The sequence below is a fragment of the Spinacia oleracea genome, chromosome 3, assembly GCF_020520425.1.
Source record: "Spinacia oleracea cultivar Varoflay chromosome 3, BTI_SOV_V1, whole genome shotgun sequence".
Taxonomy (NCBI): domain Eukaryota; kingdom Viridiplantae; phylum Streptophyta; class Magnoliopsida; order Caryophyllales; family Amaranthaceae; genus Spinacia; species Spinacia oleracea.
In genome coordinates this window covers 152,692,607-152,708,566 of record NC_079489.1, presented here as the reverse complement: position 1 = coordinate 152,708,566, position 15,960 = coordinate 152,692,607, and the positions used below count along the sequence as shown (strand labels likewise).

General features: G+C 43.4%; 1 protein-coding gene across 1 annotated transcript; it reads left to right on the top strand.

Moving 5' to 3' along the window:
- The first annotated feature begins 5,222 nt into the window (after window positions 1-5,222).
- LOC110789022 (uncharacterized) lies at window positions 5,223-6,334 on the top strand. The gene is made up of 2 exons (XM_056839533.1): window positions 5,223-5,488; window positions 5,573-6,334. Exons 1-2 carry the CDS (start codon window positions 5,279-5,281, stop codon window positions 6,176-6,178), a joined length of 816 nt encoding a protein of 271 aa, XP_056695511.1. The 5' UTR covers window positions 5,223-5,278; the 3' UTR covers window positions 6,179-6,334.
- Window positions 6,335-15,960: the final 9,626 nt, after the last annotated feature.

The following is a 15,960-nucleotide window of genomic DNA, read 5'->3' as shown; positions in this document are numbered from 1 at the left end:
TCGGATTGTTTTTTTCGAATTCAATGAGTTTTCCTAATTCAAATTCTTTTCGACATAAAATTCTAAAATTATTCTTGATTGCACAAATCGTTAAAATATTTAGAATATATTTAAATAAAATTAAATATACATTAAATATATAAATATAATAAATTTCAAAAATCGTTAAATATTTAGAACATACTTAAAATAAAATAAATATACGTTAATTATATATTTATTACTTAAAATTCATAAATTCTATTTAAATATAAATAATATACGTTAAAATATATTAATAAAATTTATAAATTTACGGGGGATTACACCTGGCGTCCTCGACCACGACCCCGACCACCTGATGGGAAGCCTATACGTTGGTAGCAATGTTCATAATTGTGACCAAGCTTTCCACAATGAGTATAAGACAAAGGTTGTTGTGCAGAAGGTTGAGAGGGAGATGGTGCTGCCATGGAAATAGGAGATTGAGTTGCAAAGCTCAGAATCTCCGTTTTATCATCACGGCTACGAATAATACTCTTATGACGTTCCTCTTGAGTCACCATTGAGAATGCCTTATTAAGAGTTGGGAAAGGGTCCATACCCAAAACTTGAGTACGAATAGCACCAAATTGGACATCATCTAGACCCATAAGAAAATCATGGGTGTGCTCACTCTCTACCCTGGCACGTATCTTGGCTGCAGCAGCACATGAGCAACCACAAGTGACATCCACAGACCCATATAGAGCATCCCAAAGAGCCTTAAATTGATTGTAATAAGTGACTACATTCAAACCCTTTTGTTGCAAAGTGTGATACTGAGATTTTAATTGAAAAATACGAGGTCAATTAACAACAGCATAGCGTTCATGAAGATCAATCCACATCTCTTTAGCAATTTTATGACTAGCAACACTAGGTTGAATATCACTATCAATACTATTAAACATCCGATCCAGCCACATATAATTGAATTATTTGATCTCCAAGCAATAAATTCAGGTGTTGTTTCATCAACAGGTTTAGTAATTTCACCATTAACAAAACCTGGTTTATTCTTCCCTTCCAAACCATTCATGACTGCTTTAGCCCATACATCAAAATTATCACCCGTAAGAATATACTTGGTAATTGTCATACCTGATCCTTCAGAAGGATGAAGATAGTAGATGGATAAAGAGTCATGAATCAACATCGGCGTCTTTGTGTCTTAATCACCTCCACGTAAAGATGGTCGTGGGCCGGGTCGGGTCCTGCTTCCGTCGAGCCCACGGGCCGTGGGCCTAAACGGGTTGGGCCCACGTCAGGCCCACGTTGTTTCGTGCCGTGCCGAAAAGTTAAAAAAGGGCCCAGGCCCGGCCCAATCCCACGGGCTTTCCGTGCCGTGCCTGGCTGGCCCACCGTGCCTAAGGCACATTTTACTAAATTTAGCGTGCTTTGTCGTGTCGGGTCGAGCCGTGCCGTGCCTTGTCGTGCTTTTTCCAAAAAATCAAGGCCCAGGCCCGGCCCACGACTTCGTGCTCATGCCGGGGCGTGCTTTTTTCGTGCTCGTGTCGGGTCGGATTTCGGGTCGGCCCGGCCCACAGCCATCTTTACCTCCAGGCATTGGAAAAAAATTGCAAGGTTGAATCCAATAGGAAAACTAGGAACTTGAGAAAATGCAGTTTAACAGTAAAAAAAAAAAGGACTAGAGGATTTGTGAAGAAAATCCGAGGAACAATGAATATGTTCCGGTATGATTTGGGAACGATTGGAGATGTCTTGCTGGTTGAGTGCTACTGTTATCCTGTTGATATCCTGCGCAGATAACAAAGATGAACTAGCCTCGAGGGTGATTCGAGGATCCCCCCTCCGATGCTAAAGTCAGATATGATGAGTGATAAGTATTTTGGTTTTAGTGGAAATGATTGTGTTTTTGTACCTTTTGTCATAAATGAAGCCCATATATATAGGCGCGGGTCGGGCGTACGGACAAATGGGTCCTACCCGATTGATAGCGACCCGTTGACCTCTTGGTTTGGTCACGTGCCTCCCCCCTACCGGCTTGTAAGAGATGCTGGTAGGGAATAATAACTGCCGTTAAGGATTAATAATAACTGGTCACGTGCCTCCTTAACAGTTTGGCGATGCTACCAGCCAGCTGGTAGCATACCCGTACAACTAGCCCCCTCAGAGTGAGCATATCTGTCTTGACTGATGTGCTTGCTCTGAAAATAGTGCTCTCCCTACAACTAGCCCCCTCAGACTGCGCGCTTTCCGCGAAATGCTGGTGTGTTTATGTGTTAAGTGCTGATTAGCTTTCTCGTAGTGAATACCACCTGTAATTTCGCTGAAACTAAGCAGATAGGGTGTCCTGCTCCCTCTTACCGATATGCTCCTTTGGGGATGCTTGGACGCTGACTAGTCCCTTTGAGATTTTGGATGCTGACTAGCCCCCTTGAGATTTTGGATGCTGACTAGCCCCCTTGAGATTTTGGATGCTGACTAGCCCCCTTGAGGTTTTGGATGCTGACTAGCCCCCTTGAGGTTTTGGATGCTGACTAGCCCCCTTGAGATTTTGGAATTTTTTAGGAAGTATTTTGAATTTGTACCGCTTAAATTTATTCCACGTGTGATGCATCTGCGTGCTATGCGACGCGTGTCGCTTTATCATTTTATTTCAATGGCTGAGATTTGCTCTGTCCTTTCAACTGCCTTTAACTGTCAAATCGCCCGTTTTCCTCGATTTTTGACTATTTCACTTTCTTTTCTTAAAACGTCAAAACACTTTCGCTCTTTTCTTCAAACTTTTCTCTCTCTTTCTCAAATCTTCTCCTTTGTTCCTGCGAGTTATTTTTTCGGCGCTGTTTCTGTTCCTGACTGCGGTGCTTGCGGAAGTGTTGTACCTCGGTTCTGGGCTGCTAAATTTCCGTTGTGCGAGAAGGTATAGTCTTTTTTGTTTTTGTTTCTTCCTTCGTATAGGTTTATATTTGGGTGTAATGTCGAGTGAGCGAGATAGTGATAATGTGTTGAGTGGGGCTGGGTATGACGATGCTGACCCTGCGTCTACCTCTGAGGATGTCAATTTTGAGGATGATGATAAGCCGTCTGCCTCTGACTATTTTGAGCCGTCTTACGAGGATGCTGCAAAGGAATTACAGGCTCATATGCGCAAACAGGTACGAGCCGACATTCGTCATGATTTGAATTTAGTAGATAACTGCGAAACAATCCCGGCAGTGGATGCTCCCTCTATTGCCCTTGAGTACGAACTTCGATCATGGACGCAATTTATGGACCCTGCCGGTAAAGGATATGGTGACTATGGCACTAATTTTGGCAATGTTGTTGTGTCTTTCAACCAGGATGCCGTCAGGGGTGCCCATCTAGAGGACGTGGCTGGTGGGAGCCGTCAGATGGATGAAGGGGAGGTTAGCAGTCGTGCTAACGATGTTGCGGGGTCCGATAACTCCGCCGGTAGCGGTGGGGGAGATGATGAGGATGCAGGGGATTCAATTTTGGAGTCTGATGATGATATTGGCCGGTTGTGGGATGATGGTGAAGACGTGGCCTCTCTGTGTGAGCAGGTATTGAGAGAAGGGGATCTGGATGTGGAACCAGATTCCGATACGGAAGAGATGAGCTACAGGGTTGAGAGTCCTCCTCCTGCTGGTAGTGCCGTTTACAAAGCTAAGATAATCAAATCTTTTCGTGATAGGGCTATCAAAGACGACCATCCGCGCTGGGCCAAAGAGTATTTGAAACTGCCCAAAGGGTACCGTCTCGTGATTCCTGCTGAGGGGAGTGTGATTTTGGATTGTCCTCCTGATCATATCGGCGTGTATGCCCATCATCTAAATTTCGGCCTCCGATTTCCTCTTCATCCTTTTATAGAGAAGGTATTCCGGGCTTGGAATGTATGTTTGGCGCAGGTAACGCCTCAGGTAGTGAGGAATGTTGTGGCTTTTACCTGGCTGCTATCTTTTAAACAATGGCCCCAAACCATTAACCTGTTTAGGCGGCTGATTTGGTTGAAAAAGTACAAGAAGAAGTCTGGATGGTGGTCCTTTTACACCAAGGCAAGCAAAATGACAGTCAACCCCAAGCTGTCTAGCTGTAAAGATTGGGAAAAGAAGTTCTACTGGTTGAGAGTGCCTTCTGATTTCCCCATTCGGACTCGCTTTCATCTCCCCCGTCCTCATATGAACCATTACCCCATTCGGGAGTTGGGTTTCAGGGAGAAAAGGGCCCATCAGTTTGTGTCATGTTTGCATGTTGACACCGGTTTGCAGAAGTCTGTGACCGTTCCTAAGTACTGGTTGCCTCCTGCTAAGTATATTTTGGGAAATGGGCCGCTGTCTGCAGTTGGCTTGTGCCACACCCATACTCTTGGTATGGTCGTGGGGCTGATAGCTATATCCCCCTCTTATATTGTTTAAAGTATGCTTTTCTTGTTTTGTATGTAATGTTGTTTGTCTGTTTTTAAATATTTTTTGCTTGTTTTTTCTTACCAGGCCTGCATACTCTCAACTTTGCTATTCTTGGCTTGGGTAAAGACGGTCGCCCTACTACCAACAACCCTCCCAATCCGAAAGGCGTGTTTTCCACTCTGTCGACCTACGCAACCCAAGCCAACAAAAAGCGTGGTTCGACTCGGGAGGAGGTTGTGAGTGAGTCTCCTGCTAAGAAGACAAAAAGATTAAGCTCCATACCAGCTCCCAAACCACTTTCCATCCGTGCACCTACTGGAGTTGTTTTCAAAACGACTCATACTGCTCCTGACAACCCTGCTCCAAGACCTGTCTTCAAGACCGTCCATACTGCTCCTGACATGGCTGGAGGTTTTAAAAGTTTGGATTGCGGTCGTGGTGCTGCCCTTACTGGCAGGCGTCCTCGCGATCGTAACCAACCCTTCACTCGGGTGAATCGGTCTCGAGTGGGCGGTACTACGCAGCCTGCCCCTGATAAGTCTCAGCAGAAGTCTCCTGAGAAAGGTTTTGAATCAGCTGCCGATGTGAACATCGCAGGCCAAGGGGGTGATGCTGTTGCGGATGTTGAGCCGATAGCCCAACCAGACTTGATGGTTGTGGATCTTATGACTCCAACCCGTCAGAACCAAGAGCAAGAGGTAAATGATACTGATGTTGCTGGTATGGGCCAGAAGACTCCTCCTCTCATGCCTCCTACTCTTCATACTTCTTCTGGGTATGTTCGCCCTAGCCAGAGTGCTGGTACCAGCTCTGGTCTAAACATGGGTGTCTTTGTCCGTCCTGGGGAGTGGATTGAGAAGACTCCGATTTGCCTATCCCCCAGGAAGATGAAGTACTTTGAGGTTCCTCCTGGTGAGCCTGATGAACCCTGGAACCCTAAAATCGATCTTCTTCGTGGTGAGTCGATACTCACCGACGACTGCAAAGGGGGTGGTTGTATGGGTTGGAGGGCTTTGAAGGATCTGGCTACTCCTCGCGACAATCCTGCTGCTGAGATTGACGCGCCGGCTGCCCAACATATGAATGATATGCTCAAGGTATGCAATCGGTGTTGTTTTTATGGTATGCTTTTTGTATATACATGCAATCGGTGTTTTTTTTTGACGAATTGTCTTTTGTAGGCCTGCAACTCTGCTGTGGAGCTTGTGAAGCTGTACCTCTGCTACCAGGAGCAGAATGAAGACCTTCAGAAAAAGCAGGCTGATCTGGAGAAGCAGGTGAGTGACGCCAAGCAAGATCTGGACCAAAAAACTTCTGAGCTGAAAAGGGTGAAGCAACGCAACGAAGAGTTGGAGAATGTTGCGAACAAGCTGGAGGCAGAGGAGGCCAAGAACAAAGAGCTGTCTGAGAAGTTGCTGGAGGCGGATGAGAAGGCCAAAGCTGCTTACAAGACCGGTGCTCGGGATGGTGCCTTGCGATTTTCTCGGTCCCAGACCTATAGTAAGCGTATCACGGATAGTCATAACGGTGGCTGGTTTGCTGCCCACCGTTGTGGCGTTCATGGTATTGGCCTTACCAAGGAGGACTGTGAGGATATTGAGTATGCTTTCCTGGTGGAGGAAAAGCACAAGGTACCAACCGGTTGGGAGTCACAGATCATTCCGGAGGAGATCATTCAGAATGCTGATCCCTTGACTCTCCCTCCCATTGAGCTGAAGGAAGAAGACTACCTGGATCCTGCCCTGCTGTCTTCCAGTACCAACCAGACGGATCATCAACAAGTTTGAAGGTGCGGGCAGTCATCACCGGTATCATCCTGTGGTTCATCTGGCGTTGCTGCTTTTAAAGATTAGTTTATTTTTTTAGACGCACTTTTGGTATCAGCTGTTTGTGGCACTTTTTGCCCTGGGATATTTTATGTTTTGTTTTTGTAAACTTTACCTTGTGCCATTTTTGATCAGCTAACAAATGTCAGTGTTGGTGTTGGCTGTCGAATTTGCTTTATTCAGATGGTGTTGCTCTTGCCCTTATTTATGCAATTGTGCTGTTTGAATCTGGTACTTTACCCCGAGTCAGCAAGCTGATAGTAGCCTTGCTGACTTACTTTAAGGGTTTTGAATCATGATATTTGACTATACATTACCCCGAGTCAGCAAGATGATAGTAGCCTTCCTGACTTATTTTAAGGGTTTTGAATCATGATATTTGACTATACATTACCCCGAGTCAGCAAGCTGATAGTAGCCTTGCTGACCTACTTTAAGGGTTTGATTCTTCTGCTTTGAATTCCTCGACTTTCTTTCATTTCATGGACCATAACAGGCCTGGCTCAATCGACCTTTTTGGGTTAGTGACTACACATAAAACTTTCTAAGGACGCTGGCGTTCCATGAATTTTTTAGTGCTGTTCCACCCATATCCATCAGCCTAAAAGCTCCTGGTACGATTTCTTCCCATATCTGATAAGGCCCCTCCCAGTTTGGGGTTAACTTCCCTTGGACCTTTGCCTTGCCTGTAGCTGCAGTTCTGCGGAGCACCAGGTCTCCTACTTCAAGTTGTCTGTGTTTTACTCTTTTGTTGTAGGCATTGCTTATACGCTGCTTGTAAGCCGCCGATCTGATTTCTGCTCTGAGTCTGATCTCTGGTAGAAGATCCAGCTCCTGCTTTAACAGTTTACCGTTCTTGTTTTCTTCATAATGCTGGATCCTGAATGTAGGTAACCCTACTTCTGCTGGTATCACTGCTTCTGATCCGAAACATAGACGGAATGGGCTCTCTCCCGTTGCTTCCTTAACGGTGGTTCTATTTCCCCAAAGTATCTCTGGAACAATATCGGCCCAACCAGCCTTATAGTCGTCTAGCTTCTTTCTCATTGCTGCCAGTATCTGTTTGTTGGCAGCTTCTGCCTGTCCATTGCTTTGGGGATGACAAACAGAAGAGTAGGCAAACTTGACTTTGTACGTACTCAAAAAACTTTGAACTGGTGAGCAATCAAACTGTACTCCATGGTCCATCACGATTGCCATTGGTAATCCGAACCTGGTGATTATACCTTTCCATATGAACTTTTTGACCTGATTTGCAGTTATCTTTGCCACCGGCTCTGCTTCTATCCATTTGGTGAAATAATCGACTGCCACTATCAGATATTTTCTTCCACCGGATGCCGTTGTGAATGGTCCCAGAATGTCCATTCCCCACTGGGCGAACGGTATTGGATTTAGGATTGGCATGAGATCGTTTGCAGGACGATTAATGACTGCTGAAAAAACTTGACATTTTTCACATTTCTTGACGTACTTTTGTGCGTCTGTTAGCATTGTCGGCCAGTAGTATCCTTGCCTTTGGCATTTCAGTGCAAGGGTTTTTCCTCCCTGATGATTTCCACACACTCCTTCATGTATTTCTTCTATCAGTCGTGCCGATTCGTATGCTGATATGCATCGTAACAGAGGCAAGCTAAAACCCCGTTTGTAGAGTTGGCCTCTGATGATTACGAACCAGCATGAGTTTCTAATCAACCTTCTTGCTTCCGTTTTTTCTGCAGGCAGGGTTCCATCTCTCTTGTATGCCCACAAGGTGTCATACCATTCAGGTTGGCTCGTGATTACCATGACCTGATTTGCCAATACTTCAGTGCTCCTTCGGTGCATGACCTCCATCATTACTGATTTTACCAGAGCACTTGAGCTGGCCAGTTTTGACAGGGAGTCTGCCAACATGTTCTCTGATCGGGGTACTAATTTTATTTCGAAGCTTTCCAACTGTGCTGCTGACTGTTTAAGCTTTTCGGCGTATCGTTTCATGGATTCTTCCTTCGTTTCATATTCTCCTGAGAACTGGTTTGCTACCAGCTGTGAGTCGGTTGTAAGCCTGAGCCTACGAGCACCAGCTGCCGTGCAGATCTGTATGCCAGCGATTGCGGCCTCGTATTCTGCCTCGTTGTTTGATGCCTGGAAAGAGAACTTAATAGCATACTCGAACTGGTCTCCTTCCGGTGAGGTAACTATTACCCCTGCTCCTGACCCTGATTTGGTGACCGAGCCATCTACTGCTACTTCCCATATTCCTTCCTTTATTTCCTCCTCCTGGTATGATGCTTCGACTATGAAGTCAGACAGTGCTTGGGCCTTTATAGCCATTCTGGGCCGATATTCCATGTGAAACTCTGATAGTTCAATCGCCCATTTTAGGAGTCTACCTGATGTGTCCATTTTTTGCATTGCTTTTTCCAGTGGGTAGTTTGTGAGGACTTGGATCCCGTGTGCATCAAAGTAAGGTCTCAGCTTTCTGGCTGCAATCAATACTGCCAACCCCAATTTTTCTATCAAGGAGTACCTCGTTTCTGCTTCTTGCAGGATGTGGCTGACAAAGTACACCGGTATCTGTGTTTTATCTTTCTCTATGATCAGAACTGCTACTGTGTGTTGAGAAGCAGATATGTATAGCTGCAGCGTGTCCCCTTCCTCTGGTCGAGCTATTGTGGGTAGGACTTGCAAGTGCCGTTTTACTGCCTCAAAGGCTGCTCTTTCTGTTTCTCCCCACTTGAATTTCTTGTTTTGTTTTAACACGTTGAAAAAGGGCAACGCCCTATCTGCTGATTTGCTAATGAACCGAGTCAATGCGGCCATTCTTCCTGTTAACTTTTGCACGTCTTTTATGCAACCGGGTTCTGGTAGATTCATAATTGCATCTACCTTATCTGGATTGGCATCGATTCCCCTTTCGCTTACTAGGAAACCCAGGAACTTTCCTGATCGGACCCCGAATACACATTTTTTGGGGTTTAACTTCATCCTGAACCTCCTCAGAGTTTCGAAAGTTTCTCTCAAGTCGTCGATGTGGTCGCTGGCCAATCGGCTTTTAACTATTGAGTCATCCACATATACCTCTATGTTCCTCCCTTTTTGGGAAGCAAATACCCTATCCACCAACTTCTGGTAGGTTGCTCCCGCATTCTTCAGCCCAAATGGCATAGCCTTATAGCTGTATACCCCTGAATCTGTGATGAAGGCGGCCTTCTTTCTATCGGCTTTACACAAGCTGACTTGGTGATACCCTGAGAAGGCATCCAGGAAACTCAAAAGAGCGTGGCCACTTGTTGAATCTACCAGCCTATCGATTCGTGGCAACGGATAGCAGTCCTTGGGGCACGCCCCATTCAGATTTGTAAAATCTACGCACATTCGCCAACTGCCATTTGACTTTTTTACCATGACTACGTTGGCCAACCATTCGGGGTAATCACAAACTTCTATGAACCCTGCTTCCAGCAGCTTTTCCACTTCTTCTTTTATTGCAGCATTTTTTTCACTGGAGAAATTTCTCTTCTTTTGCTTTACCGGCCTGACTGACTTGTCTACATTCAGACGATGCACTATGATGTCTGGGCTGATACCGGGCATTTCATCTGCAGAGAAGGCAAAGACATCTGCATTTTCTCGTAACAGGCCGATGAGATTGACCTGCTGATCTGCCTCCATATCGGTACCTATTCGTACCGTTCTTTCTGGAACTCCTTCTGCTAATTCAATTTCCCGAGTTTCTCCATCTGCAGCTGGCCTTGGGATGCAAACCGGCCTTTCATCAAAATTTTCCATGCTCAAATCCCCTCTCTTTCTTTTGGTTGGCATGTTTGCTTCTCGGGCAAGGTTGGTTTTCGGCACCATCCTTCCTGGTGCCTTTATCGCTGTCAGATAACACGATCTGGCAGTCTCCTGACTGCCATGTACCCTTTCTGTTCTTTCCAGATTTGAGAGATATATCATGGTCAAATGATATGTGGACACCACCGCCTGTGCGTCATGAATGAATGGTCGACCAATTATTACGTTATACGCTGCTGGTACTTTTATCACCAAAAAGTCGACCATTAAGTCCCTGGCTGATGATCCTCTACCTACTTGAACCGGTAGACGGATACTGCCTTCTGGATAGACGCTGGCTCCAGAGAAACCGATAACGGGATAGCTCACCCTTGTTAACTCTCCGTGATCTATGTTCAGCTGGGTGAAAGCTTCCCAGAATATGATGTTCGCAGAGCTGCCTCCATCAATCAGGCATCTCTTGACGGGGAAGTTTGCTATCTCGAGTTCCAATACCAGCGGGTCATCATGGGGATATATAATGCCGCGACAATCGTCCGAGGTGAACGTGATGACCGGTAGGGGGATTGGTTCCGGCCATTTCCTTGCGCTATGGTAACTCACCAAATGCCTGTGCTCCTCTAGATTTCTTATTGCCCCGCTGACTGTACCTCCATGCACGGGCCCTCCAGAGATCACCCAAACTGTGGGTCTCTTTCCCCTGTCGGCCCCATCTTTGCCTGTTTCCGGTAATGACCGGATTTCTTGCCGGGATGGTGGTGCCTGTTCAATCCTACCAGTGGGCTGTGCATACCCTGGCTGAGTAGGTGTATATGGGGCATGACTATGTGAACTGCCCTGCCTGTTATTTCCTCCCTGGCCTTCCTGTCGAACCCTGTACTGGGATAGGTATCCCCTTCTTACCAGCTCTTCGATGTTATCCTTGAGCTCTTTGCAATGCTCCGTGTAATGACCATGATCATTATGAAAAGCACAAAAGTTCTTATTGTTACCTGGGGCATCCATCGGTAACGGTTTTCTCCACGCTGCCGATTTATTTACTGCGTAGATCGTGGCCCTGGCGGTGTTCAGGGGAGTGTACACCTGGTAAGCCCCTACCGGCTGTTGTCTGTTCGGATATCCTCCTCTCTGCTGATGGCCCTCCTTTCTACCGTTATCTTTCCGGTAATTGTGTTGTTGTATGGGAACATGATCCTTCTTGGCCGATTGTACTGCCTGATTTCCCCCCATGGGTGATATTAGCATCAGCTCATCACTCCTGATATACTCATTTGCTTTTCTCAAGGCCTCCCCCAGCGAGGTAAATGACTTTCTTCCCAGGTACCTTTTGAACTCGCATTCCTGCATCCCTCTCAACAGAGCCAAGACGGCTATTTCTTGCTGTAAATCTGGTATTGTGATGGATTCGTTGTTAAAACGAGTAAGGTATTCTCTCAGCGGCTCCTTCGGCCTTTGTGAGATTGACATCAGCTCTCCAGATGTTTTCTTTCGTTCAACCTTGCTAATGAACCGCCTCACAAAGTCCTCTTGGATCTGCCGAAAACTGAATATCGATCCGGCCGGCAACTTCTTATACCAATCGGCTGCCACCCCTGATAATGTGGTTTGGAACACTTTGCACCACATGGCATCTGAGTCAAAATACAGCATCATGTGTTGTTCGAAAGCGGTGGAGTGATTTTCGGGGTCTGTGGTTCCGTTGTATTTGCACGTCGGCATCTTTACTTTCTCCATAGGTTGCTCCAGTATACCCCTGCAGAGTGGGGAGTCTTTGGGGTGTATGGTTCGCCTCATCGGCTCCTGATGAGGTAGATATCCTTCATATCTATTCCAACCTGGTTGTGGAGACTGTACGATGTACTCTTCGTGATACGGTGTCGATTCCCTACCAGCAGGAAACGACCCTTCTTGCTCTGACACCGACTCCCGGCGTCTAGTGGACCTTTCTCTGCGCCGAGAGCTATGCCTTTTTCTTCTACCCGGATTTTCACTCTGTACAAGTATTGGTTCAGGTTGTGCTGGCAGTACCACTTCATGCTCTAGGGTTTCGTAGAGATTTCTAACCGGCATCACACCCGGGCGATTGCCGGTAACCACGATCTGATTTCCCTATGTCCTCCTTGAGGACAGTTCAGCCATTGCTTTCATGACGGCCGACGCCGTCAGCAGCTGTTGTGGTGTGAACCTTTGGGACAACGCCGAGAGGTTGCTCTGAATCTGTGGGGGTGATGGGGAATCCTGTGCCCTTTCTTCCATGGACGTTTCGTCCTCTATGATAACGTCGTTCGGGTCTTCAAAACCTGGGGGGCAATGCTTATCTGTGACTTGAGTGTTTTTGGGGGAGGATCGGTAAGTGGTGTGACTTGGCTGGTTGAGACAGGTAAGAGAGAAGGTTTGACTGCGGGTTGTGCTACTGATGTTGGTGTGATAACTGCTGATTGTGGGAGATTGTTGTTTTTTCTAGGTTTTTTGTTGTTGGTATCCATGATGGCTGATTTACTTGACAAGGTTGGGAGATCCCCTCCTTCTAGCGCCAATTGTTCCGGTATGATTTGGGAACGGTTGGAGATGTCTTGCTGGTTGAGTGCTACTGTTATCCTGTTGATATCCTGCGCAGATAACAAAGATGAACTAGCCTCGAGGGTGATTCGAGGATCCCCCCTCCGATGCTAAAGTCAGATATGATGAGTGATAAGTATTTTGGTTTTAGTGGAAATGATTGTGTTTTTGTACCTTTTGTCATAAATGAAGCCCATATATATAGGCGCGGGTCGGGCGTACGGACAAATGGGTCCTACCCGATTGATAGCGACCCGTTGACCTCTTGGTTTGGTCACGTGCCTCCCCCCTACCGGCTTGTAAGAGATGCTGGTAGGGAATAATAACTGCCGTTAAGGATTAATAATAACTGGTCACGTGCCTCCTTAACAGTTTGGCGATGCTACCAGCCAGCTGGTAGCATACCCGTACAGAATATATGTGAGAAAAAAAAAATCGGATCTCTAACCCTAAGGATGTGATACCATGACAGTATACGAGAAGAGGAAATGTGTTTTGTGTATTTTCCTGTGTGTATGCCGGAGAAGAGAACCAGTTATATACAACCTAATGTTCTAGGTGCCGAAAGGCTATTAGGAAAACCTAATACGAAGTATAAACTAGAAAACTAGAATAATCAATATACACAAGATATTTAGTTTCCCTAAATATATGATTCTCCAATATACTCCTATATATTTTATAAAACGGCGGTCTTTCCTACGAAAAATCCTATCTAACCCAAAAAATTGACCCAATGGAGCTAGTCCCGATCATACTATTCATAAATTGAACTAAACCCGACACACGTATGAATCCGATCCAAATTATAACCGGCCCAAACCTAATCCGAAACCCAAATTCTTACATGAGACTGTCTTCACCATCAATTGATGGTGAGATCAGTTCACACTTACGAATTTACGTATGTTACTTCTATAGTTTAAACATGTTACTTTTTTTAATAATTTTAGAGGAGATATTTTTTTTAGTTTAGGTATGTTACTTCTATAGTTTATACATGTTAAACGGAGTAGTTTTAGGGGAGATACCTTCTTAGTTTAGGTATGTTACTTCTATAGTTTAGACATGTTACTTTTTTTTTAATAAGTTTAGAGGAGATATTTTTTTTAGTTTAGTTATGTTACTTCTATAGTTTAGACATGTTACTTTTTTTTTATATAATTTTAGATGAGGTACTTTTTTAGTTTAGGTATGTTACTTCTATAGTTTAGACATGTTACTTTTTTTTTATACGGAATAGTTTTAGGGGAGGCACATTTTTAGTTTACGTATGTTACTTCTATAGTTTAGACATGTTACTTTTTTTTATATATATATATAATTTTAGAGGAGGTACTTTTTTAGTTTAGGTATGTTACTTCTATAGTTTAGATCTGTTACTATTTTTTATATATATATAGTTTTAGGGTAGGTACGCTATTAGTTTCGCGTTCGTCACACCATCAAGTTGATGGTGTGACTGATCTCACAGGAGACGCGATGAATCCGAAATCGATCCAAACTACCTACTCACACTATATTAGTGAGAGCTAGTATTAGTGCATATTAGCTGGTGACTCATGTTTTATACGGAGTAGTTCACGGGATTGCGTTAATCATAACTCATAACTGTCTTCCCCGACCGTCATTTTAATTCGTCATTTCACACCAGCTATTTATGAATTTATCTTTTTTTTTTCTTAATTTCCAATTACTCCCTCCGTCCCGGAATACTTGACCTATTTTTCTTATCGGGCCGTCCCTTAATACTTGACCTGTTTCTAAAAATGGAAATATTCTAACAATATTATATTATTTCTCACTCCACCCCTATTAACTCACCTACCCCCCACTCCATACAAAAAATAATTAAAAATTCAACCCCTACTCTCCCCCAACCCCACCTCTTAATCCACCTCCCACTAACTACATTAAAATAATACCCCACTATCAACTACTACCTATTAAATTAAATAAGTCAATTCAAGTCCCTTAAACTCTGTACCGGTCAAACCGGGTCGAGTATTCCGGGACGGAGGGAGTAGTTTTAAAGTTTGACCTTTGCATTTCATTTCTGTAGCCATAGATAGGCCTGCTGCCTGTTAATGGTTAAGCTTTATAGAGCCCAGCTGCCCAGACGTACATACAGAGTCATTTTTAATTTATCTACTTCACGTGTTAAAAACATTCCATTAGTTAAACAAGTGTATCACTCTATGTCCCTATTATATCGATTTTAATGGGATACAGAAAATACTTGTAACAAAATAAATGCACTATATTGTCCATGGTACAAAAATGTGTGCACCAATTATTATTTACAAAACCGTAATTATTCATGGAAGTAAAATTAACTAAAAATGCTAAAAAGTTACCCCGATTTAATAATAATTTTTTATAATAATTGAATAATGCATAAAGGTAACTATTTAATCCTTAATCCTATAAAATGTTTATCCATTAACTTTATTTTTCATAATCTAAAAGTTAATACAAACATATTAAAAGTTAAAAAAAATGGGCAAATATTATCCGGTGTACAATAAATTTATTATACACCTTACACGTACACGACCTTTTGAAATGTGTTAATGGTGTTACAAATTAAAACGATATGATTTCAAGGAAAATGATCTAGAACGAGAAGATTAAATCCGATTTTTCAATTGGTCAAGGAATTCCTTCACCTGAAATAAAATACGGAGTACAAAGTACGTAGTATGATTTAATCTTACTAGCTAGACCAGATTGCAAAAGTGTAAAATTATTAGACGTGATTGAAACTTATTGGATATGATTGGAAATTATCTTAACTTATTATATCTAAAACTTGTTTTTTCAAAGCGGAAACAATGCATTAGGGCCTTGTTCTTTTGAACTAATTTCTTCTTCAAAATTTAGTTCATTTCATTATAAATCCAATAAATTCAGTTCAATTAACACCGTAAATAAGTTCATTTCATTTACTTTAACACTATAAATAGTCTAGTTAAATTTTATCTTGCAAATAAGTCCAGCTCAATTCAGTTTAATTAACACTATAAATAAGTTCATTTCATTTTATACTCTATGCCCAAAGCCCAATTAATAAAATCCCCTTTTTGTGTAAAAAAATATCGATCACTTTCTCTAAATTTTTTTTTGTTTAAGAGGTATTATATTCCTTCCCTTCATTTTTAATTGTCACTTTAACTTACTTTTCTCGTTCTTTTAAATTATCACTTTTGGAGTATCAATACAACTTAATTACACATTAAATTGTACATGGTTGTTATTAAATCGTGTCGAAATTATAAAAATGTGTACAAGAATATGTAAACTGAGAGCACTTCCAAGAGAAATTGTGAGCTATTATTGTCAAATCTATGAGATACTAATATCAAATTCATAATCTATTACTATATACTAAAAGAGACACCAGG

Coding starts and splice junctions, on each gene's coding strand:
- LOC110789022 (XM_056839533.1), top strand. CDS start 5,279: ATGAAGTACTTTGAGGTTCCTCCTGGTGAGCCTGATGAACCCTGGAAC. Junction 5,489..5,572: donor ATATGAATGATATGCTCAAG/GTATGCAATCGG, acceptor TGTCTTTTGTAG/GCCTGCAACTCTGCTGTGGA.